This window comes from Haemaphysalis longicornis, unplaced genomic scaffold (genome assembly GCF_048455015.1).
Source record: "Haemaphysalis longicornis isolate Haplotype H1 unplaced genomic scaffold, Haemaphysalis longicornis Haplotype H1 scaffold_1, whole genome shotgun sequence".
NCBI classification, from domain to species: domain Eukaryota; kingdom Metazoa; phylum Arthropoda; class Arachnida; order Ixodida; family Ixodidae; genus Haemaphysalis; species Haemaphysalis longicornis.
The window spans coordinates 291,605,902-291,629,619 of NW_027526203.1; the positions used below are offsets into that span (position 1 = coordinate 291,605,902).

At 46.3% G+C, this 23,718-nt stretch overlaps 2 protein-coding genes across 4 annotated transcripts in view; both read right to left on the bottom strand.

Moving 5' to 3' along the window:
- Nucleotides 1-13,467, bottom strand: part of Sec24cd (COPII coat complex component secretory 24CD) — a 64,249-nt gene extending 50,782 nt beyond the window's left edge. For 2 of the 3 annotated variants that reach the window (XM_077679601.1, XM_077679599.1), the window contains exons 1-4: nt 13,436-13,467; nt 7,726-7,904; nt 2,323-2,765; nt 2,055-2,225 (exon numbers count right to left, since the gene is read on the bottom strand). In XM_077679601.1, the coding sequence (XP_077535727.1) occupies nt 2,055-2,225; nt 2,323-2,765; nt 7,726-7,904; nt 13,436-13,452 (810 nt within the window). In that variant the 5' untranslated portion in view covers nt 13,453-13,467. The remainder of the gene's footprint in view (nt 1-2,054; nt 2,226-2,322; nt 2,766-7,725; nt 7,905-13,435) is intronic. The other variant, XM_077679600.1, reaches the window with a different exon arrangement.
- A 1,326-nt stretch (nt 13,468-14,793) lies between these two features.
- Nucleotides 14,794-23,610, bottom strand: LOC144147990 (uncharacterized). Its single transcript, XM_077679602.1, has 4 exons — nt 23,446-23,610; nt 23,004-23,263; nt 20,619-20,728; nt 14,794-14,945 (listed from the first exon to the last, which is right to left on the bottom strand). The coding sequence occupies exons 1-4, from the start codon at nt 23,467-23,469 to the stop codon at nt 14,893-14,895; spliced, it is 447 nt and encodes a 148-aa protein (XP_077535728.1). The 5' UTR covers nt 23,470-23,610; the 3' UTR covers nt 14,794-14,892.
- Nucleotides 23,611-23,718: the final 108 nt, after the last annotated feature.

Below are 23,718 nucleotides of genomic sequence, written 5' to 3' on the forward strand. Positions count from 1 at the left end.
CGTCCGAGTTCTGCCCCAAAAGACGCCAGTGAAAGAGATGTGGCTCCCAAGTACCACGTCTGATGAGCCAGCTACATGACCCCAGGAGTCGCCCAAGGGATTGCCACCATCCCCAGTGAGAAGACAGTGTCCCCTTTGAAGGTGTCTTGGGACTTAGTGGACAGTTCGACCAAACAAGACTACTACTACAAGACTCCTCCCACCCAAGCTTGCGACAACCGCTCCAATGCGAGTTCCACATTTTGACCAAGCATTAAAGAGTGGTCTGTCAACTTCACCCCTCAGCACTTTCTTAGCACCTTCCGGTGAGTTGATCAAACCCTCAGCAGTGGAAACTGCAGCACTGCTGGAGAAGGCTTCCACATGGATGACCTCATCACTGGGCTACTGGATGTTGAAAAGGCAGTGACTTGTATGAGGAAGCACACAAAGTATTCTCCAAGGCAGGCATACAGATATTAAAAAGGGCATCAAACTCAGCAGAGCTCCAACATCACTCCATGTGGGACATCACCATCAGACATGAAACGGAAGATGCAGTCCGAATGACGGTGTTAGGAGTACTGTAGGAGCAGACTGCATTTACCTGTTGACAAGGGATGTATTCGAATTTGCAGCAGTTAACCCATCAAACAAGCGCACTGTGTTGCAGATGTTTGTGAGACTGTGCAATTCCCTTGGATACTTTTGCACCCTTTACCTGCAAAGTACCGGTGATGTGTGGCTAATGGGCATGAGGAAGGCACATGCTATAGCACGACGCAGAGGATACGCAGAGAGGGGAATGCAGGGTAGGACACCTACCATCTGTTACAGACCAAATTTATTTTTGGCCCTGCCGCTAATAGCGGCACTAAAATTGAAAGAGTGGTGCTTCTGTGGCGAGATCACACACGACATCCTCCCTGATACAAAGTAGACGCCACTAACAGTTAACCAATCAACCAACCCAGAACCAGTGCCCTTTATATTTTGAAACCTTGACCGACAGTCGGGGCTCACAAGCGGCCAGATTTGGCTGGCTTAACTGAGAGCGGAAACGCCTAGCCGGCACATTGCATTATCCGAAAAGGGGGTGGGCATTTTAGAAAATATGTGCCCTTTGCCAGGGAAATCAGTCGTGCTCAGTGCAGCACACGAAATGCATTCAGTACAGTTTTTGCCAAAATGAGGGCTCAACACCATGCCCAACAGCTATAAAAGGCAACATCCCCAGCGTGCAAGGACCCCAAAGCGGTACGCAGCCCTTTAGATCGCTCCTTCGTGCGATGTGCATTTGGCAACCATAGCAGTGCTCATTTATTTAACAATGCCACTTCATTCATAAGGAATGATCAGCTACAAATGTTGTGCCAAAGATGTACCAAATGAACTTCAAAGTGTGCCAACAGCAATATGGAGATGCCTTGGCTTGGCACTTTCAGGAGGGAGGGCAGCAACGATAACAGAGCACCAAAAACATTAAGACCCACAGGGTTGCCTAACAAAAGAAAGCATCTACAGCCGAGAATAGCCTCCCATTCATTTTGAATGTCGTTTTTCTCCACACGATACCCCGTAAAGGTGCTTCAAAGGCAATAAAAAGGCCATCTCCCTCTTTTGAAAAGCACCACAACCAGGTGCTATTAAACACTTTCTGAAATGGTTTTGTAGACTGCTGCCATGGCCTACAGAATGCCAAACTGCACTAATGAAGGGCTCTTGTCAGAGCGCATCACAATGGCCAAAATGTCAGTCCAGTGATGACCACAGGTAACTTGTAATTGTAAACAAAAAATACAACATTCCTTGACTTCTCTCAACCTCAACAGGCAGTGCCTGTATTTTGTGGCCCCTCATTCATCACGGGAGGAGAAGAATGAATGCTAAGTTCTACTTACTCGAGGCCTTTCAGATGTGGAACACAGATGGTGAGCAAAAGCCTGCCTCGAGGCTGCTAATTAACTAGCCATTATCATAGCATTCTGCTTCGCACAATGTTCCAGTGTTCAGTTTTCCGAGTTGCGGCAAGCTTGGCAAACAGGGGTTGCACGACGTGGCCTGGAGGGTCTCACCTGTGGGGGTGCACCACCACCGGGGCTGTAGAACTGCGGGGGTGCCCCACCAGGAGGAGGAGGAGGAGGGGCGTACGGGTAGGGCGGCTGGGAGCCCATGGGCTGCCTGGGGCCCATGGGCTGCGGGGGCCTCCGAGACAGCTGCAGGTTGCCCATCTGGTTGCTCAGCTGCTGGAACAGAAGAGGGGCATCGCCAGGAGTCGGTGCGTGCCACGGAGATGTGGAACAGCAGGGCCCGATGCAGGACTGTCGAGGGGCTATTGCTCACCTGGTCGTTGGTCATGGGTGGCGGGGGCTGCATGGGCAGCCTCTGGATGCTGGGTGGCGCCCCGTCCTGGGGGCCGGGGTGCCTGGGCACAAACTGGCCCGGCTGCCCAGCAGGCATGCCTTTCGGGGGCCCCGGCTGCTGCTGCTGCTGCTGCTGCTGGAACTGCATCGGGTGCTGCTGGTGCCCTGGGGGTGGCTGCTGGAGCTGGGGCTGCTGGAGCTGGGGCTGCTGGAGCTGGGGCGGCGGAGGCTGGTGATGCATGGGGTGCGCCGCCTGCTGCTGCTGCTGCTGCTGGTGGTGCAGTGGTGGCTGCTGTTGCTGCTGCTGGTGCAAATGCGTCGGCGGCTGCATTACCGGCTGCATGTGGACCGGCTGCGGTGGCCCCATGTAAGCTCCAGGCGGGGGCCCCATTTTGGGAGCAGCCATCCCTGGTGGCGGGCCCACTGCGACAAGGCAGACCACTTATGAGAATACAGGACACAGCATACAAAGGCAAGGGGAAAAATTAGGAGATGGAATGCACCACTGACCAACAGCACTCAGCTCACAATGTCAAACAGCGAGGAAAAACAGACGTTTTAGGCAAGACTGTCAACAGCAGGTCGATTGCCACAAGGAACAACTTCACCAAAAAGTATAGTTACCAATAATGTTCACATGAAGGCTACACTTCATCTACAGGCCCTAACAAACATGAGGCAAAAAAAAAAAAAAAAAAAGAGAGAAACCAGCCGAGGGCTGTTTATTCCTCAGGGTGTCTAGCAAATTGCCTAATTCCATTTCCCTGACTTTTCCATGTTTTCCATGACCATTTTAAACGAAATTCCCTGACCTATACAACAGGCGCCATTCTGTGTAAATGGTCCGTGAAGCATATAAAAAGCATATACAAAACACATTCTATCATAAGGAAAAACACATTAACTTCAGTTTGTTCAGTTTGAGGTTTGCTTGCCTTCTAGATCATAAGGAAAAACACATTAACTTCAGTTTGTTCAGTTTGAGGTTTGCTTGCCTTCTAGCTGTTACGGCTTCAGAGAGTTTATTTCATCTTGCGGGATAGAAGCTTCAAGTTGCGCTTCAGCGAGCACCTTTTGCTTTTTTTTATTGTCCTGGCTCGACATGCAACGTGAACCGCATGGTGCGTTTTTGCACGCGATTCGGGCGCATCGGCGTTGCGCGTGCGATTTTTTGACGCCCCGTCGACGATTCGCGCGCGCGGCAGCTTCTGCCTCGCTCAGAAAATGACGCGCGTCGCGTGAGGCAGTGGGAGGAGCCTGCCGACTTGCGCCAATGGAGAGCCGCACGCCTCATGGCGCCAGTTTCGAAGCTCTCGAGACAGCCGGATGGCCTCACCAGAGATGTTTAGGCTTACCACCCCGGCAGGTATTGCATGGGCGCTTTCACTAGCACCGCGGATGATGTTTTATAGTACCGTTTTCACCCACATTATAAGCTCCTTTACCTCGCAAGCAACTTCGTGCGTGCCTTGTGTGGCATTTTAGAGAGCGCTTAGAAGCGGTCACTTGAGCTCCCGTGACCAGTTCGCGGTCAAAGCCACCGCCATGTTTCCGCTGCCGGCAGCACCGCGCGCAGCGTGCAGGCGGTTCCGCGGCAGCGTCAGAGCGTCTGTGACATGCGCGGCGCATTTTCGCGCGCAGAAAACGCCCCACGCGGTTCACGCCAAACCATGTCATGTTCCTTTTTGATTAGGTAATTCTGGCTCCTGATGTCACAAGAAAGAAGTTCTTTCAAGATTAGCTCCAAAAAAGCACTAAGTTTTAAAATTCGCTGAAAAAAAAAGCGCGTTGTGCGTGCAATTTGGGCACCACCTACATCGCCCCTCTGCGCAAGTGCACCCAGCAACCTAAGCCAGCTGCGAGCTGCGTGAACCGCACGGCGAGTTTCTGCACGCGATTCGTGCGCGGTATTTTCACGGCCGTGTCGACGATTTCGAGCCTGCCGTGGCTCCTTTCCTGCACAAGCAAGTGCGTTTCTGCCTTGAGTAGCATTTTAAAAAGCGGTTAGAAGCGGTCGTTGGAGCTACCGCACTACTCCGCGGCCGGTGCAGCCGCCATGTTGCCGGCGCCTGCCGCTCGGCACGCACCGTGCAAGTGGTTTTCGCGGCGGCGTCAGCGCGCCTCAGGCGTGCGCGGCGCGTTTTTGCTTGCAGAAAAACCAGAAAACGTTTCATGCGGTTCACGCTTTCGTCGCGCGCAAACTTTTTTTTTTTTTTTTTCAGAACTAGAACTATGTTTATTACATAAACAGGTACAGAAAATGGGTGAAAAGTCATCTGGATCCTTAGCCGACATGGCTAGTCATGGATCCATAACGAAAAAACAATCCAAACAAATTTTTTTACAATAATTACATATAATGTGAGCTAGGTAAATATATTTAGCTATGTGTTAACAGGGTGAGGTATAATAGGTGTTGCGTTCGGTAACTTCTTGGAGGCCCCCAACACTGGTTTCCCCTATTCTGAAACTGTGGGCAGGCCCCGAAGTGGTTTTTCCTGACTGGTACTAGTTGATTGAAAAATTCCCTGACAATTTCCTGACTTTTCCCGGTGGCGCAAAATTCCCTGACTTTTCCCGGTCGCTAGACACCCTGTTCCTAAACAGAAAGAGAGAAGCTTTTGTCTGCAAGAGTTATACTGCTTCTGATCATGCAAAGCTCACATGCACATCCCCCAGCTACATAAGGCTGCAACCTCAGCACAAAGTAGAGGTGGAACCAGCATCACCACAATAATAAGCCCACTCCATTTGAGGCAGGAGAAATGTAGGGGAGCACAAAGATATTACTGCACCTTCAGTCTGGACCGAAAATACTGCTATCTCAATTGCGCGTATTTTTTGCTAAGATTTAAAAAAAAAACCTCCAAGTTACAGACTCTGGGCAGCCTCCGCTAAATAGGTGTAAACACAATACAGGCCAGGGCGTAAATAAAAAAAAAAACGTTTGCGCACGCTACCTGCGGTCATACCCAATTGCAACACAGCAAACTTTTCTACAACACTGAGAACAATGTCCCACCTACTGTCGTTCTCAATTCATCTACAGCACATTCAGACCCACTCCAATTGTAAAAACACAAAGGGGGGTGGGTACAAAAGTGAGAAGGAAGGGGTGTGCAGACTTTACACAAGCCCAGAAGACATGTGACAAATCCAGCTGGCATGCTTTACACATGCCACTGAACTGTGCACTTCCCACCTGTTAATTACTTTGCCAGATTGTCCCATCTTGTAAATTTGCTAGCTGTAAGGCTCAGAATACCCCCGCAATATCATATGTGCAATCTTCAGTGCTTGCAAGCAATTATATGGCATTACAGTGGTGTTCCCACATTCAGGCATCTTCTGGGTTGACAAATTTTGGACTTAAAACAAGAACACAGTAGAATTTTGTTTGTGCGTACCCACTTAAACCATCGTTTCAGGGAGACAGGGCTACGTTCGACCCCCAAGCGAGTGTTCCCCCTTTATTGTGACTGGTTAAACTGCACTATTGTTTTGCATGCAGTATTTGTTGCCTTCGTGCCAGATGCAGGCTTAACGAGGTTGATAAGTTCATATTGGGGCTTTACACACTGAATCTTACACCCAAGCTTTAAGGCGTAACCACATGGAGCGATTTTTGCTAGCGATGCGACAAGCGACAGCGACAAGCGACAAAATCCGATTTTCGCCGCGACTCTCCGTCGCTAATCTTAGTCGCAACGCGTGATTGTAACATGGTGAAAGAAAAATCGCTTGTCGCCAGCATAACCACATGAAGCGTTTTTTGCGAGCGATGCGACCGGCGACAGCGACAAGCGGCAAGATCAGGCTGTCGCAGCGATCGTCTGTCGCTAACTTTTGGCGTATCGCTCGGTTTTGGCCTGACAAAAAAAAACAAAACAAAAAATCGCGTCGCCCGGAAGGGATAGAGAAGCGCAAAGGCTGACGGGGCACGTCGTCTGCTCCCGCGACTTCCGGTTCTGCGCTGGCATCCCGTCCGCCGGCGGCTTTCACGCGCGTGTGTGCGTATTGTGTATTTGTCACAAAGTTGTTACCTTTCAGAGACGCCCCTGGTAGCATCCATAGTAGTTATCGTTGAAGGCGCGTTGTTTGAGCGTTTTATTTCAGTGGCAAGAGACAAACAACGCGCACACACGCTCGTGAAAGCCGCTGGCGGGCGGAAGGCCAGGAGCGCTCCGGCAGGAGCAGACGATGTACTCGTGAGCCTTTGCGCTTCCACCGCTTGCTACTGGCCCGCTACCGGCGCGCATTTTTGTTGTCTGCTGCGGATTTAGCAGGGCCTTCAGCGTGGCAGCACGATTTCTGCGCTCCATAGCCAGAAAAATGAAATCCACGCACCTCTGTTAACGACATAAAACGGCAAAACCGACGGAAAGACCCCTTTTGGCGCCTTTTTGCTCGCGCACGCTCGTTCTGCGCAAGCGCGAAGTACGGAACTGCGGAGTGTAAAATGAACTGATAATTACTGTTCAAAAAACGTCACCGACTACGTTTTTATTAAATTATAGCTACGGGATTTAATAGTAAATTGTATTTATATATCTTTTTCGCATTCGTAACCAACCTGTAAACAAAAAGATTATCGCCCCGCTCCCTTGGTGGCCAACGGCCGGGCGACAACCCGTCGCTTGTCGCTGCATGTGGTTGCATCGGCGGGCGAAAAGTCAAGCGGCAGCGACAACTTGTCGCTATCGCTTGTCGCGTCGCTAGCAAAAATCGCTCCATGTGGTTACGCCTTTAGGCATGCCATATTGGAGGGCTAAGAAATAATTTCAACCACTTCTATAATCTTTTAATGTGCACCTAAATCCCAACACATGAGCATTATATTTTTTACCTTCATGATATAACAAAAACAGCTCCCGCGTTCACAAACCGATCCCGCGACCCCGTGCTCAGTAGCACAGTGCCCCCTAACCACTGAGCCACTTAGTGGCTTGTAGACGTTCTGCTGTAGTGGGAATAAGATAGTGGGATAAAAGAAAACTTATTTTTCAAAGATGTAAAAATGTTGAGCGCCGAAACTGTAAATAACACAACATAGCCGGATATTTTTTTTTTTTTTAAAGAGGGCAAGGCTGTTATGCGCCAATCATGTCCTTTTTTTAAAAATAAGGCAATGTATTATTGACAGCAACTTCATTGATATGAATTTACTTGCAGAACAGAATAAAATTACGAGCAAAAGATGCCTGCAGAGAACCGAATGGTAGCGAGACTGAACACAGCTAGTTATGACACTCCTCCCTGCTGCTGCCCTGTCTTCCATTTGCGCCCTCTGACCCTGGAGGAAAGAAAAGCTTAGGAGAGGCCCTTTCCGTGAATCCAGAAACGCCACCTCGGGAGGTCCGAGAGAAGCTTCCGTCATACTCACCAGGAACACTCGCTGCCCCAGCACCGTAGCCGTCAACCCCATTGTAGGTCTTGGCTTGGGATCCCATAAAGGGTGGCCCCTGGGGGAAAGCAGGGGGGCCAGGCTGCTGCATGTGCGGCTCGCCGTAGGGCTGCCCCCCATAAACCGGTCCTCCTCCTCCCAGCTGTGGCGGGTTCATGCTGCACGCACCGCCCAGGAAAAAAGACCATGCGTTAAACGAAGGGCCACACAACCAGATTGCCAGTGGCAATTGAGAGCAGCTCTGAGAGGAAGACAACCGCTTTGGTTGTGCTTCCCAAAAGCACACCGCCACACTTAATCTGACCTTTTTTTTGTGTTTTTTGGTTTGGGCCTGCACTGACTTTTTACCCAGGACAATAGTTTTGTGGCAGATATTTCAGCCTACCTCATTATGCTGAATTCCAATTTCTCTCCTTAGCTATTGAATATTGCTTTTTATTTCTATATACTTATCTTCATGCCTACAGTTAATCTTTCTCTATGCAGGACCTAAGGACTTCAAAGTGGTTTCAATAGCCCCAATCAACTCCCATTCTTCATTCCTGCCAGTTAAGCATTCCAAAGGCATCGGCGAGGACAATCTCCTGGGCTAAAAAACATTCCAGGGTATGCGCACATTTCTTTGAATACGTTCCAGCACTCTTATGCCCATTTTAACTCCCTTCATTTCGCAATGCTTCTGACAAGGTCTCCCCTTGGTCAAACACTTATCATCTACGAAGGCCAGGCATGAAGGTCTTGTTGCACTCTAATCACTTGCTTTGATTCCAATTTGAATTCGAATCGCCTTTTCTAAAATTCTCAAGTTGATGGGAAAATAAGGCTTTACTTATTCCATTAAAGGGACCCTGCAACACTTGCCATCGACTACTAGTAATGTATTTTGGGATAAAGTCTATTGTCCCAGAAATCTCCTCCCGCAAGAATTATGAAAATCCGTTCACAATTAACGAAACTACGCGCGATGAGAAATCGCGCATAATCGTTCCCTCTCAACTCGACCGCGGGCAACGCGACGAAAGCTGCGCGCTCTCTCCCGGAGAGGGGGGTGGCTCGCGGCGTTCTCTTCGGCGGCCTTCGATATATCCCATGCCGGGTAGTTTTCTCCTTTTCTCCGCAACGCGGAGGGACCTATTTCCGGTCTGGTGCCACAAAAAAGCGGGCATGGGTGCCTGCTCGCAAGTGCGCGCTCGGGCTGGTAGGGCGTTTTTGAAGCAATAAACGTTTGTAGTCGAGTGGTCCCGTTGAAAGGGAAGTATTGAGCTCATCACTCAAACTCCGCGCGCACTCAAAACACAAAAGAAACGGCAAAACTGTGCCTACAGGTTCAGGCATAGAAGAGGTTCGTACACAGCGATGACGTCGCGGAAATGGGAGAATCTACCCGCGAAGTTGACCAGTGACAGCCGATCGGGCAGCCATGGCCTATGTGACGTCCCTCGGGCCATGCATAATGAGGACAACTGAAGAGAGAGCGGTTTGTTTTTCCGCGTCTTTCACATCGATTTGCGCGCTCACCGCTTCACGTGCACGTGTAATATTTGGCTCAGGTATTCCTGGCAGTGTAATCTAAACGTTGCGCAGGTTTACTTGCACTGTTCAAAGAGTGTTGCAGGGTCCCTTTAAATATTACTCAGGTAAACACGTTTTATACAAGCAACAGTAAACTCAAGCCTGTAATTCTTGCGCTCTCACATTACTTCTCCCGTGGATTATCATGGAGGCATTTTACCCAGCTCCCAGCACCGTCACCAGCCATAAGCATTTCAAGCATAATTTGCAAATTTCGTAAATGTGACCTCTCTTATGTCTCTTAATCCATTAAAGTTACGTCTTCCTTTCCATCTTTCCCCTGATTGCAGCTGGCAGTGCAGTTTCTTGCCTCCTGCAATTTCTTGGACCGCTACGCCTGCAAGTGATTTTCATTGAAGGATTCCCTATGTAGCATTACTATTATGAATGTGCACAGAGTTCATGCTATTTGAATGCGTCCATGTTTGTCTCCTCAATAAAAACCTTGGCAACACTTCCAGTTTTATTGGCCTTTAGAGCTCGGAACTTTCCCATCGTCCATTGATGCTAGCAGCCATAGCAAAAGGGGTTTCATGTTCTGTTTCCGGAGATAAAAAGATAGCAACGGCTTTCTTAAGACAGATTTGGATGAAAGGACACACAGATGGTGGCTGCCAGCTGCTGTTCCAAACTGACCTCTTAAACAACCCCCCTGCAAAGTATTTCTAAGGACAGTTTATGCTTTGTGTGACATGGTACCAGAAAACAGAGCTCCAAAAAGTTGTGTTTTTCAGCAAAAATTGAGGGCTTTTTGACTGTCCAGACCTTAGCACCTTTTTGTTTTACTATATCACTTTTAACAATGCTGCTTCTCAGTTATCCGTGGTTGACACTTCGCCTAAAAAGAACCTCTGCATAGTGCAAACATCCAAAATTTGTGTCTTCTTCCAGGCTCATTTCCTGCTTTCCGAGTAGTAAGAGGTATTCACAATTCCTACATTGTTCCTTTTAGCAAATTCTGTTTGTGCGCCTCTCAGTGTAAAGTTCGCCATCCCCTGTCTGCATTCACAGAATGCAGTGTTCAGCCCGCAAAACTAAAATTGCCATTTATAACAAAACAGCACAAAACCAGGACACAGAAGAAAAAAAGTGATGTACACAAGCGCTGTAATCTGTTTGCACTGTCCTATTTTTTTGCGCTGGTGTGTTCTCACATGTACCAACTTGATACTTGCTGGCTTTCCAAAGTCGCAAAAATAGCCTTAATACAGTAGTGAAATGCACTTCACCCCTTAGCCGCAAATCTCCCAATGTGCCGCATATACCCTATGGTAGTAAGACGCCCACTTGGATTTGCTGTTTGCCCACTCCAGCTGGCATAAAACTGAGGGTACTAAACTAAGCAGACATTTTGCATCCTGCTGCAAAGATTTCAAAAAATACAAAAGACACCAACAGCCAATTTTAAAGCTCAGACTGCCTGCAACATGCGACCAGATGAAAGCAGCTTATGTGGCCTGCAATTTTGTCCAGAAAGCACACAGCAAATTAAAAAAAATTGCCAAGCAAACTTTTGCTAGAGTTGCATCAGCATTATCAGTTGAATGTTCAATGCAGGACAACGACCTCTATCTGCCCCTACTACACCGCACCAGCTCAATCTATCACTTCGTTTTATCTTCCCTCTTCATCCACTCTCCCTTCCTCAGCGTTCCCTCCTGCCCGTTGGTAACCCCACATGCTATTTCATAACATGCCCCGCCCAACCTCACTCATTTTTCTTAGTTTGAGCCAAAAATGTCCTCCTGTTCAGTTTGCTCCTTAATCTACAATGCAGTTTTTATCCAAAGTGCAAAGCCCAAGTTCTCATTCTATGGCACTTTGGGATAGTCTATCAAGGTGCTTCATGGGACATTAAATTTCCCTTCTGCCCCAGAATACTAGAAGCGTGCCTTGAATGTGCACTTCCCTTTTCGGACAGAGGTAATCTCATCACTATCATCGGCCTATTTCCAGAGCAGGACGAAGGCCTGTCCCGTAGACATCCAACTACTAGCATGAATTATTATTTGGGATTGCTTCCCAAAAGCACTCTAGCCCCTACTCGTTCTTTGGCCAATTTCTTTTCACTGGCTTTCGGTTCTCCCAAATAATTGTCAGAGGTGGTTGTGCTCATCTATTTTGAGTATCTCATTCCTTCAGTAAAGTCAGGAACTGGGCTAGTTGGTTTTGCATGTTTGTAAACTGCGCTTGAGGCTACTAAAAACACACTTTTTTAAGGAAAACAAACGAATGTGCTGTCCATGTCGTTCATTTGTTTTCCTTAAAAAAGTGTGTCCTTAGTAACCTCAAGCGCAGCTTACAAACATCTCATCACCTGTACCCAAGCCCACTTATCAGCATGGCTGTTTGACATCAGTCTGATTTATTTATATTCACCTCATCTCGTGAAAAAAAGGTGAGTAGCTTGACTTGTGCTTATGGTTGGCACAGCATCTGACTTTATGGTTGAAATCATTTTCCTTGTGCTGTCAAACAGCTTTTGTTTGGGTAGCTTAACTAAAGCTAAGTGGATGAACACCGATTAACTTAATGCACGGTATCAGAACGGATAGTGTGAACAGCCTAGCAATGCCCACATAACACAGTCCAAAAGGGCCTGCAGGCAAAGACGACTTTCTCTTGCCAACCAGACTTTCCCATTATCCAAATAGTTCCATGAAAGGCTGAAAAGCACACAAGTTTAGGACACCAATGAGGTTTAAGAAAACCAAGGCTGAACAAATATGTTTAAGAACACATTATAAAGAAATGAGGTTTAAGACGTCTAAGAAACACCAGCGAGGTGAATACGTCATTAGCTTAACGCAAGTCTCTCCGAGAACCCTGCAGGCAAAAAATTAAAAGTAAAAGCTAGACTAAAGCCAACAAAAACATACAAACCAAACATGTGCAGAAAACATTTGATTCAAAAACAGTTAGGTCCTTCAATCAAGGTGCACAGAAAAAGTGCACTGAAGTAACCAGGATTACACCATCATGACTAATCAGGTATTAAGAAAAGTGGTTGTAACAGACGAATAAAGCTGAACATGACTGATGCAAGGAACACAGGTATGGGACTCTAATGTAGCCCTCAGATGTCAAGTACACATTCGCACTGCGAGCACAGTAACCTTGCGTGTTCTCTTGAAAAATGCCCTTTAAAGCGAGATCTGAGAGCTGGTGTTATTGTAATTATGTGAACGGAGTCAGTACAAGCCCTCACATATGGCCTACTTATCACCATGTCAACCCACTTTGCTGTAATTGCTCTCGTGTCAAGCCGCAGGGACAACACGAGTCACTGTTATCACTCTATTATTACATTACCGTATCCGACCTTGAGTCCTTCAGTTAGGAGCTGAGAGACACCTGCTGTACCAACACACGCAGAAACACAACGCCTCATGAGTGCAATATTGTTCGGCAAAGCGTCAGGCGAGAATAACCTCATATTGTACAACACACTTTAGGTAACACAGAGACAAAACAAACATGTCACAGCGGACGCAATATTGTTCAATACTTTGCAAAGATATCAACCTGAATGGTGGTAGCGAGGGGGAATTTTAAAACCATTAAAGCAAGGCATATTAATGGGGAACTGTAATTAAAGCGGAAAGTTGGTTTCTTGGAAACAATTTCCTACCGCGAAAAACTGACAGGGGCACAAGGAAAAGAATATGGACGGGACAGGCGATACTTCCAAGATTGAACTTCCGTTCTTTTCCGGGGGGAAAGGTGGCACGCTACTCATATCCAACACACCGTCAACGAAGAGCCAATGCCAGCGACGGTTTATGCCGAGCACGTCGCATCTGTCAGCGTGCGTCCGCAACAACCGCCCCTAACATCTTTCGGCAGAAATTATACTCGACCTACTTACAAACGGGTGAACGCTCTTGATGCGTTTCTTGCGCATCAAACGAAATAGCGCGTACAGACCTACTTCGGTAGGCCCGAGCGGTGTTGAACAAGGAAAAGGGTCCTCAATACGCCAAGCAAGGCACGTCACCAACTACACAAGTAACACGTAATCAGCACTGGCAGACGTATCGTAAGAAACAGCAATCACAACACTGGCTCAGGCAAAAACATTGTTTTCCGCCGCCTACCAATCGGAAACTTAACGCACCAGCCTTTACACCACATATCAGCTGGGTTGGATCAGGTGCAATGTCGCGTTTAGTGCACATAGGAGTGCCAATCACCACAACCGGCAGCTTATCACTTACGCCACGAGTGACAAACCTCTCATGACAGTTACAGATATTACTCAAGAATGACGACTCACTTGCTGAACCAGATGGACTGCTTTGTTCTTTCTTACTTACACCAGGGTGAAATACTAATATTTTCGCCGCTTTTGCGAGCAGAATCCTCGCAGCAGCGACATGCCACGTAAAGGTGCTCCTCTCTACGCATGCGCCAGATGCTAGCGCCTCCTGGCAAGCGGCAGCCCTTACGGCCTGCAAAACTATCACTTAAAAATTATTTAAAAATTAAACGTCTCATAATAAAGCTACGGTATTTGTTTCCAAACATATTATAAAAATGTAGATGCAAACAATATACGTGAATGCTTTATCAAGACATTGTTCAGTACCATTAGCTGCAAAGTACCGCGGTCCCGCTGGTGCCACCATGGTTATTACCAAATTTCGTGCGCGAGGTTATAATACATAAATAAAAAGTAAGACAGAGACACTTCAGCCTGCTTACGTGTAGGAATGGGAAAGCCGAGCAACGATGTCTTATTCACCAAGTGTTTATGCCATGGAAACTCATGGTTTATGCCACCACAAACACGCCCGCACGCCGAGCAATGGCGCCACAACCCCAGAACGCTAGTGCATAGTTTCTCACATGCGCTAGTGAGAAACTCCCCAGACCACCACCGCTGCTACCGCGCAGTTCCCGCCGCCGAGGCAGCCGAGGTCACGTGACTTTTGGTACCATTCGTGTTGACGACGGTCACTTTTCGTGTTTTGCTCGGTTATCGCATGCGCAGCTCGGCGTGCGGTTTTTGTAGGTGTGAATCACCTTACGGGCTGGGGCTGTCGCAGTCTCCTGTCGTCACATGTAGTCACGTACTAAAACACTGGGACACTTGTTTCCCTACACCTCGCGCTAGAACGCATGCTACGGCGCGTGACACGAAGGCACCTTACGGCCAGCCTGGCAAGAGAGGGCGCCATCACCTCAGCAAGCGCGCGATTGCTCCTCCCACCGGCGCGCCGTGTGGAAAGAGAGACGTAATTTTTGCATACACTTATGCACTGCATGCTTCACCCCTCCCCAGGTTTCACGTTAGTAAAGATGGGCCGGATGTCCTTTTTTTTCTTTCGAGGAAACATAAATGGGTGCGATACTTCGAAATGTCTGTTACGCCGTCGGTTGCCGCCATACCACGGGGCTCTATCATTTGGAAACCACAAATCACAGCGTTTACATCTTTATTTTACATTTCGATTAGACCAACATCACAGTGCATCACATGATGAAAAGTCTTTATTCAATTTACATCGGCTTTACATAAATAGAACACAGCACATCCTTGGCCCATGTTACCATTTTTAAGGGGCAACTGCCTCAGGCTCCCTTTTTGGCGGCTTTTTTCTTCTGCAGCCCCAAGAAAGCTGCAACTGTGGGAGAACAAAAAACAGGCTTGCATCAAGTATCACACCATAACATTTGTCCAGTATGTCTGAATTCGAAAAATACCTTTAAAATGTGTATGTACTCTAGTAATAAACAGCACGGGAAAAAAACCAATAGAGTTCTAGGCTAGTTTAGCTAAGGAGGTCATGAAGACAAAGTACAACTGTTTAATTTGGAAAAACTAGCCTCAGGCAACTCACTCAACTCAATTACAACCCCGAAAGACTTTTTTTTTAACTGACAGAAGACAAGAAATATTGAAAAACATTTTAAATTTTACATTAAGATGCTAACAGAGACGTAATAGGGGGCATACAGTTACCAGTGTATTAACTGTACCTTAGCTTTCGGGTAATACAATCAAACAAAACCACAGGCACAACTACAACCACACAGTCATGTTTCTTGGCAGTGGATTCGGTCAGCAGCCGCCTATTGCACAATCGCTGTGACGTCATAAGCACCCGATGAGAAAGTGGCTGATGAATCACCACTGCTTCACCTGTTTCCTTAAAGGGACAGACAACCGATTTCTAAGTATATGCTCTCTATAACAAGTGAAAGGGCATCCCTTAAAACACCTTAATGTGAAACGGTTTTGCTGCTAACACCCTAGAACTTTTTAGATCTACGAGCCGCACGTGTCCTCCCAAAACTAATGCTGGAAATCATGACATACAGTAGCGTGGCAACATACTTTTGTCTGTATGCGAGATGAAAAGCGGTATTTAAGTACTCGTCCCCAGCTAAAAAATTGGGAATTGCAGGCTTTCTTATTCCTCTATGTGTTTCTTTGAATTACTAGAAGCATTGAAATTGATAGCCTAGTATGACACTATTTTGTACGAAGGCACTATCTGTTAAGATGGACAAGGTAGAATGCTGGCTTCATGTTGTGGAGGTTGGCACTTCGATTCTCGCCGGGCGCGTCCTGTTATTGTAAGCTGCCGTTGGCGCTTTCGGAAACTTAAAACGAATATTTCGGCAGAAGAAACAGCTCTGATTCAGGCAGAATCATCAAACATACAACACAAGCAGGAAGCTCTTACACTGGGTCTGTTTATTAAACGCTGCTGTTGATACTGGGCATGGAAGTTCAGTTAGCCACACCAAGAGCAACCGAGCGGCGATACGGCAGCGGGCCGCGTGTCTTTCAGGTTTTCAATAAGTGAATAAACGTTTCAGCAGTTCCAATAGTTGTAAGGTTTCCAGGTCGTGTGGTCAGGACACGTAATGCAGTGTCACATTTGTACGCTACGAACCGCCACCTTTCATTTCGGAAAGTTTAGCGCCAAATTAAGAATATTTCAGCCAATTTGTTTATAAATTGCCTGTGGTTACCACACTAATTAAAACACTGGCTTTCATACGAGCTGGAGAACATATACTCGACAAAAATCGGTTGGATGTCCCTGTAAAGGGGCCATGCATAGAAAACACAAGCTTGGTTCACTCGAATGATTGCCTCGTTAGAATCATACTGACACCACTTTTAAGGTAAACTTCGCTCAAATAGGCTCTAAAATCAAGATATGCGACTTGCTAGCTCATTTCCCGCACTAGAAGCTATGATGTAATATTCACAACTGAGGCCAGCAAAAGCAAACACAAGTTTGCTTTTGCCAACCTTACGCGCTTACTCCTTACTTCGCACAAACGAACCTTTTCAAGTTTTCTTTTTTTCCACGCACCATCAGTGAGTGGAATGACCTAGCCACCACAAATGTGCTGTCATAAAGTGGTGTATTACTGTTGAAATGTGTTCACTTGTATCACCCACCCTGTTTGGACCTAGTGTCCGCAGTATGTCATAAATAAATAGTAAGTTAGACCGGGCTTATAAGCTTGCGGAACAAGCTATTTCCGCTTAAATGTAATGCATATTCATTTTACAGCAGTAACAATGACAGGGTAAACAATGGAAGTTACAAAAGAAGCAACAGTGTGTAATGCTGTTGGTACTACACACACTATGCTTGTTATAGCTGCACGGCACTCCGGGGTTGTCTCACACACCACTCTCCCATTAGTGTAAGCAACATCGTCTTATGTGGCCATGTTTGTCGAGCATACCCTATGTTTCACGAAACAATTACTTCCAACCATAATAAAAACCAGCCAGGTGCAAATACGGTCAAAAACAAAGTGAAGGCAGACAGCGGTGCTGCGCAGTATGGTGGTGCCACCTAGGAGGACTGACGGTAAACAAGACGTTCCCAGCCCGCTGTAGACTAAACGGCATGCTAACATTCGCTTGAAGACCTGTCCTGGCTATGTCATTGCAAACGTCACGAAACACACAATTTGGCGAGAGAATAAAAATTTTAACTTAAATTGATTCATTCCTTAGCGAATAAAGCATTGTTTGCTGCCGGACAAGCGCTGGTTGCGTGGCCCCTTTAATAACTAGATTATTTGTTGGATATGTGTGTTAGAACTGGCATCATTATTATTGGGTCAATGCAGCCTTTTGAGTGAACCGAACTTGTATTTTGTCTTCATGGCGACATTAAAGGCAGTACGACGACAACACACATCCTTGTTTTGTCGGAAAGATTGAGACTGGTAAATCGCCTAACTTCACTGTGTGTGAACAGGACGTCTATTTTACCGAAAAAAAAAAAAAATCACAAATACTGAGGTACTTTCGAGTTCTTTGCTACACAACATCAGAAATAACGTCACTGGTGCAGCACCAATAACAGGGCAAGCAGTGGGACGGAAGGGACTCTTCAGTTATCAGTCCCATACTCTCCCTACGTTAAGAATGAACATGGCAAATGAATACCAGATCGTCTGTTGGACAGACAGTGGCAAGCATGTCTGGGGTCGACCATCGAAGGTCAAACCCCGGTGTTAGCTTCATGCTAACACCAAATCAACACAATCAAACAGAACCGAAAACACTGAAATAATGGCAACATGGGAGGTGGCCCTTGTTGGTGGCTGCCAATCACACAATCTAGTTCCTGTGATGTCACAGGGGCAGTGCAACAAAGCAGCTGGTGAGTTGTCACTGTTCCTTATTATCTGTTTAATTGTTTGGAGACTGCGTTGAAATTCGCATAACCGTTTTTCTGACTAAACATTCTTTTGCATGAACTAAACCTGTATTTTCAAACCCCATGTAACATTAGTGCATTTGCACAAATGACTGCCTATAGTTGTGATGTAAAGGTAATACTTCATGACTAGGGTGTACAAAGTGCCTAGCACAAGAAGAATGTCTACACTGATTTACAGTTTTACACCACATGTTCAGGTGTCCAAGGCAGTACGCTAGAGTCTGTCAGCAGAGATGAGGAAACCTGCCCATGCCCACTAGCTTTGTCTTCGAATCTTAGTTAAAATCATCCACTTGGGTCTGCTGCCTGATCCAGGAAGCTTGTTTCCTGTCCCTAAATCTTGCTCCTAGTATTCTTTGTTACATGGCCTGTTGAACTGACCTAAGTTTGCTTTCCAGTAGCTTAGTCAGGCACGAAGTTTCTGCTCCACATGTTATCACTGGCAGGGCGCATTGGTTGTATATTCTCCTTTTGAGTGACAGAGGTAGCTTACTTTTCATTATTTGGGAGTGCTTGCCAGGTGCACCGCAGTCCATACCTATTCTGCACCAGATTTCTTTCTCATGGTTGGGATCACCACTGACAACCTGCTCGAGGCACTGGCGTACGCAAGGGGGGGCTGTGGCCCCCTGCAGAATTTCCGGGTTCCAAAATTTCCGGAAACTTGTGCAAATTGGACGTCTGCTCTCCACACGGTCAGCCATTTTGCGATGCCGTTAAGAATTAAAATACTCTACTAGTAAATCTTTACACAGTAACCTATAATGTACCCCCAATAAATGTTTTGCTTTTTAGTTGTTTTTTGCGTTTTGCTTATTTTTACTTTCTTTCCCCTGTGTTCCAGCATACACCTACGGTCCGAGGTAGTTATAATCTTCTACTTGTTCTAGCGTTTAACATATATGCTGAAGAGGGCACTTTTGGCATGTTTATTTATCATTAATTTAGTTTTATTCATATTTATTTTTAGGCCCGCGGCCATGATTTCCGATTGTAGTTCCTCAAGCATTTTTTGCACGTGTTCTGCAGAATCCCTTAGCACGACTATATCTATATCGTCTGCAAACCTCAAATGGGCCAAGTATTCCCCGTTTATCTGTAATCCTGTGTTCTCCCAGTCAAGCCTCCTGAATACCCTTCCAGAAATGCTGTGAACAGTTTTGGTGCGATGGCATCTTCCCCGTCGTATGCCCTTTCAGATCGGGTATTGTTCACTTCACTTGTGCCGCATTATCCAGCCCGTATATCCCATATATATGCTGTCTAGAGGTCTCCTCTATTTGGTCTTTTAATGCTTTTAAATGGAAGTTATATATACAAGATCTTTATACAAAAAGGTTATTATGCTACTAGAATTAGGATATAGTAAAGCACTGAGGTATATTTTTGCAAGTATAAAAGGTAAGGCTCTGCTTCTAAGCTAATGCAAGTTAATCATACGAAGAACTTTTAAACCCACACACATGCCCCCCTCCCCCCAAAAATAGCCGTATCACTTTCTCATATAGCTACCTTCCGGAAAAAGATTTTAATTAAACTACCCAACACTGTCAAATCTCTTGAGACGACGACGACTTGTCACAGACATCTACATTTGTTTGCTCCTGTCTTCACAAAAACAAATAGCTACAAGTACAATTTCTGCCCTCAGACAGTGCAAATATAAATTTGCCTCCTACAAAACTATTTTTGTCTAGTGATTTTGTTGCTAAATTATACACACATTACCTGGACTAAAGCTTCAGCAAAATGCTCATTCTTTATACGATTCCATGTTGTGTTGCCATTTTCAATTGTACCGTGTTCCTGGTAGTGGCTATACCCACTCTTGCTTGGGACAAAATACTGTCACAGGACCTTAGGAAGCTTTGAAGCCCTGCTGCTTAAAGACGAGAAAGTGCATCACACAACTGGCACGAATGACAGCCAGCTGAAGACGAGGAAGAACAAGCAGGGATCTTCCCTCCCCTCGCAATGACTATGCCTCTATTCCTACTGTAAATATACTCTGTACTGCTTGATGTCATCCTTCCCTGTGATAATATTGGCCTGCAGTATTCTCAAAGAAATTAATGGCATTCGCCGTTCACTACATGTTCCAAGTTTTTGCGCACATTGCCCACTATCAGAAGCCCAATGCTATCGCCCAGGTTTACATTACCGTCACAAAGTAAAAGCAAAGCTCATTTAGTGGCTCTAGTTTACATTTACGGTCCTGCCCGAGTATGGATATACAGGGCGTATAAAAAAAGAACTTCCACGTTGATATCAGTCCACGGTCATCTCCTCTTTCTTTGTCCATGTCCCATTGCAGAGTTTGCTAAAACATGCTCAAGAACACATTAGCTCTAAATGTCTTACCAAAGCATTGTACTAAGGCATACATAGCAGAGTATATTTTAGCAAACAGTTATCACAAAACATGCAGCAGAAAAAACAATGTGGCTTATACTTTTTCACCCATTCACAGAATTAATTACAAAATAGGGAGAGAGCTGAGGTTTTAGTTTTTGAGAAGCATCACAGCAGTTAAATTGACTTTTTTTTTTTTTTTTTTAAATTACAGCATGGCTATCAGCTCATCAAGCTCACCTGGCATTCTGCGATTCCGTTCTCCAAACAAGCTCTCATGGCGGAACTGCTTAACCTTTTCAGATATTGGTGCATGCTTCGGTAGCTCCACTGCCTGGAGGCGCACATTGCTGCATTTGGGGAGAAAAAACAATCAAAAGTTTCAACGCCTTGCCTGGGGTTGAAAGTGTTAATGCTGCGCCTGGTTTATCAGGTGCACCACAGTGAAGAGAGATGATTTCGTTGAGACCATTTGGGGTTCTTTAATGTGTGCAGAAGAAATCTCTTACACGCAGGCATTTTTGTTTTTCACTGACACCGAAAAAAAAAAAAGCCATGGCTGGGAACTGAAACAGACCTCGTTCTCAGGGCACATTCCTGCATTTGTGCCACATTAAGTCAGCTGCACCTTGTACTCAAAAAAAGTCATCGAATTCCATTACAGAAATGAAATGTATATGGTGGTATCAAAGTTTTGATACAACTTTTGCGACATGCCAACAGCGGGCAGCACAATGCTGCATGCACTAGGGAGCCTCAATTTACCGCTGCTAAAAAAGCAGTTCAGTAGACTCGCGATAATTCAAACAAATTCATGAATTTTGGTTGGCCCGCTCGTTTTCAATATATTTTAAAGCCACTTAATTCAAACCACTTCATTACGTAAATTCCTACCTTTTGCCTGGCCTTGCCAGAAAATATCTCATTAATTCACCGCTTCTAGCTGCATATTTGCACCCCTAATCACTAACAGTCCCAAATAAAGCCAATTACCTGCATACACGTGTCAAAGCAATGCACTGGCTTCCCTTGTTGGCATGGAAAACTTTGTTTTAAACTCTCATACACAGACAAAGCAGTCATCCATTCATTATTTTTTCTTCAGAGTGTGAATGGCACTTCTGTACTGCATGTGGATGCTGTATTGTTAAATATACGTGAACGTTTCCTTACAACACAAGCTGGTATGTTGCCCCGAGTCATATTTTTGAGAACGTCTGACAATTCTAACAAAATCATGGGGTCCCTTGGAGTTTTAATTATCGCGAGTCTACGGTACATTGAGGCTCCCTAGCATGCACAGTCACAGGAAGCGCCAACCTTCATAACTCAGCAAGTCAAAAGGCATCATACTGTGTGCATCAGTAGCAGTACAACAATTGCTATTCCGACCACATGCATTGCCGTGTCTGCAATTCCATAAAAAGCAAGTGAGAACAAAGCGTGCACATAAAATTCTGCTTAAACTGGGCAAATCTGCCACAAACCTATTTGGCATGATTATGCAAATCTACGGCGACACTGCGACGATCCGTGCTAGGTTTCTGAGTGTCATGCGTGGTTCAAGGGAGGCAGAACATTATTGGAAGGTGATGAGAGATCAGGAAGATCTTCAACAAGCTGAACCCGTGAATACGTTGAAACCATTCAGCAACTTGTGCACGGGGATCGTCAGAGAACAATTCACAACACTGCTGCCGATCTGTCATGTGGAGCACTCCAGGCAATCCTCACTTGGTTTAAACACAGGCCGTGTTGCTACCAAGTTCGCCCCCCCCCCCCCCCCCCCCCCCTGGAATGGACATGCCGAAGTCTGCCAAGAACTCCAACAGCGGGCTGGTGACAGCACGCGCTCTACATTAAGGATCACAACCGTTGACGACACTTGGATATATGGGTACAACGCAGCGACAGCTGTCACAGCGGAAGACCGAGAGCATCTCTGTGACCGAAAGAGGTGAGGTAAGTCCACATGCCTACGAAGTGCATGCTCAGTGTCTTTCTCAGCATTCGTGCATCGTGAATTTGTCCCTTGGAGTGAGCTCTACTGCCAGGTTTTAAGACAGCTGAGGGAGGACCCTAAGCGACACAACTGGTCAGTGGCATGCAAAAAAAGTGCTTTCTTCACAAGCGAGTCCACCGCCCGAAACAACATCGTCTCACCTCCACACCCACTCCACTTGCCAGATTTTGCCTCCGAGGGCTTCAACCCTCTTCCCAATAATGAAGACCCTGCTCAAAGGTCATAGTTTGGACACCGATGAAGAAATGCAACACGAATTGCGACAGGAAATAAATAAATAGCCCTCGAAGACGCATTTCGGCTGGGGCAAGAAGCTCTGTACTGCTGTGCAAAGGGATGATTTTGAAGGCGTCTCGAAGGTTCGTCGTGCTCTTACGCAAATAGCGCTGCAACTGCATGAATTATATGCATATAAGCGGGTTCCATACATTTAATGCACAAAGTTGGGCTAGTTTGAATCGCGCATAAGACGTGAGTAGCTAGCGAAAAAAACGAGGAAAAGGAAGAAAAAAAAAAAATCCGACGGTACGCGAAAGGCACAGGGAAGACGGCACCGGCAAGGCTACAAAATTTCATTTCGGCAGTTGCGTGTACGTACTCACCCGCTCACCCATACTGCAGCAGGAGCTTTTTGAGATTTCTTTTTTGCCTTTGCGGGCGGTACTGTTGTGGTCACAGCAGAGTCTTGAATTTGCGATATCTGGGCCAAAACGTCTTCGGGCAGTCTTGCTACCTGCTTATTTTCCGCCACGCAGTCTTCAGAAGGTGCTTTCCGCTTTTGGGTTGAATCTGATAGTCTGGCAGATTCCATGTCGCTTGCAAGTGTGCGACGTCGCAGCGCTCGCTGGGCTCTCGGAGTTTCCTGCGGCACGAAAAAAAAAAAAAAAAAGAAGGGATGAAGAGGAGCAAGTGTTAAAGTCTTGTCACTTGTGAAGTATGGCTAAAACTTGTACGATCTTGGTAATCCTATCGTCTTTGAAACGGCACAAACACAGCTGCAAGGCAAACGTGTAAACCGGTAATGAATTGTATCGAAATACGTACGGCCGTTCCGCTCGCACGTGTCATGCTGAACGCTAAGGAATGAGATCAGCGCCGTTCAAGGAATGAACGACTGAACGACTGTACCACAGAACAGGGAGGATTTACCGAACTGCCCGAACTACTGCACTTGCTGCACTGCCGCACTGGCTGGCCGCACGCGCGAGTGTTTGGTCAACGTTGCCGGTTTACGGACTTACGGGGGTTTGCGCGCTCATCGCCGGTCAATAACTATTATAAAATCCAGTAAAAAACCTTTTTTTTTGCTAAAAAAGC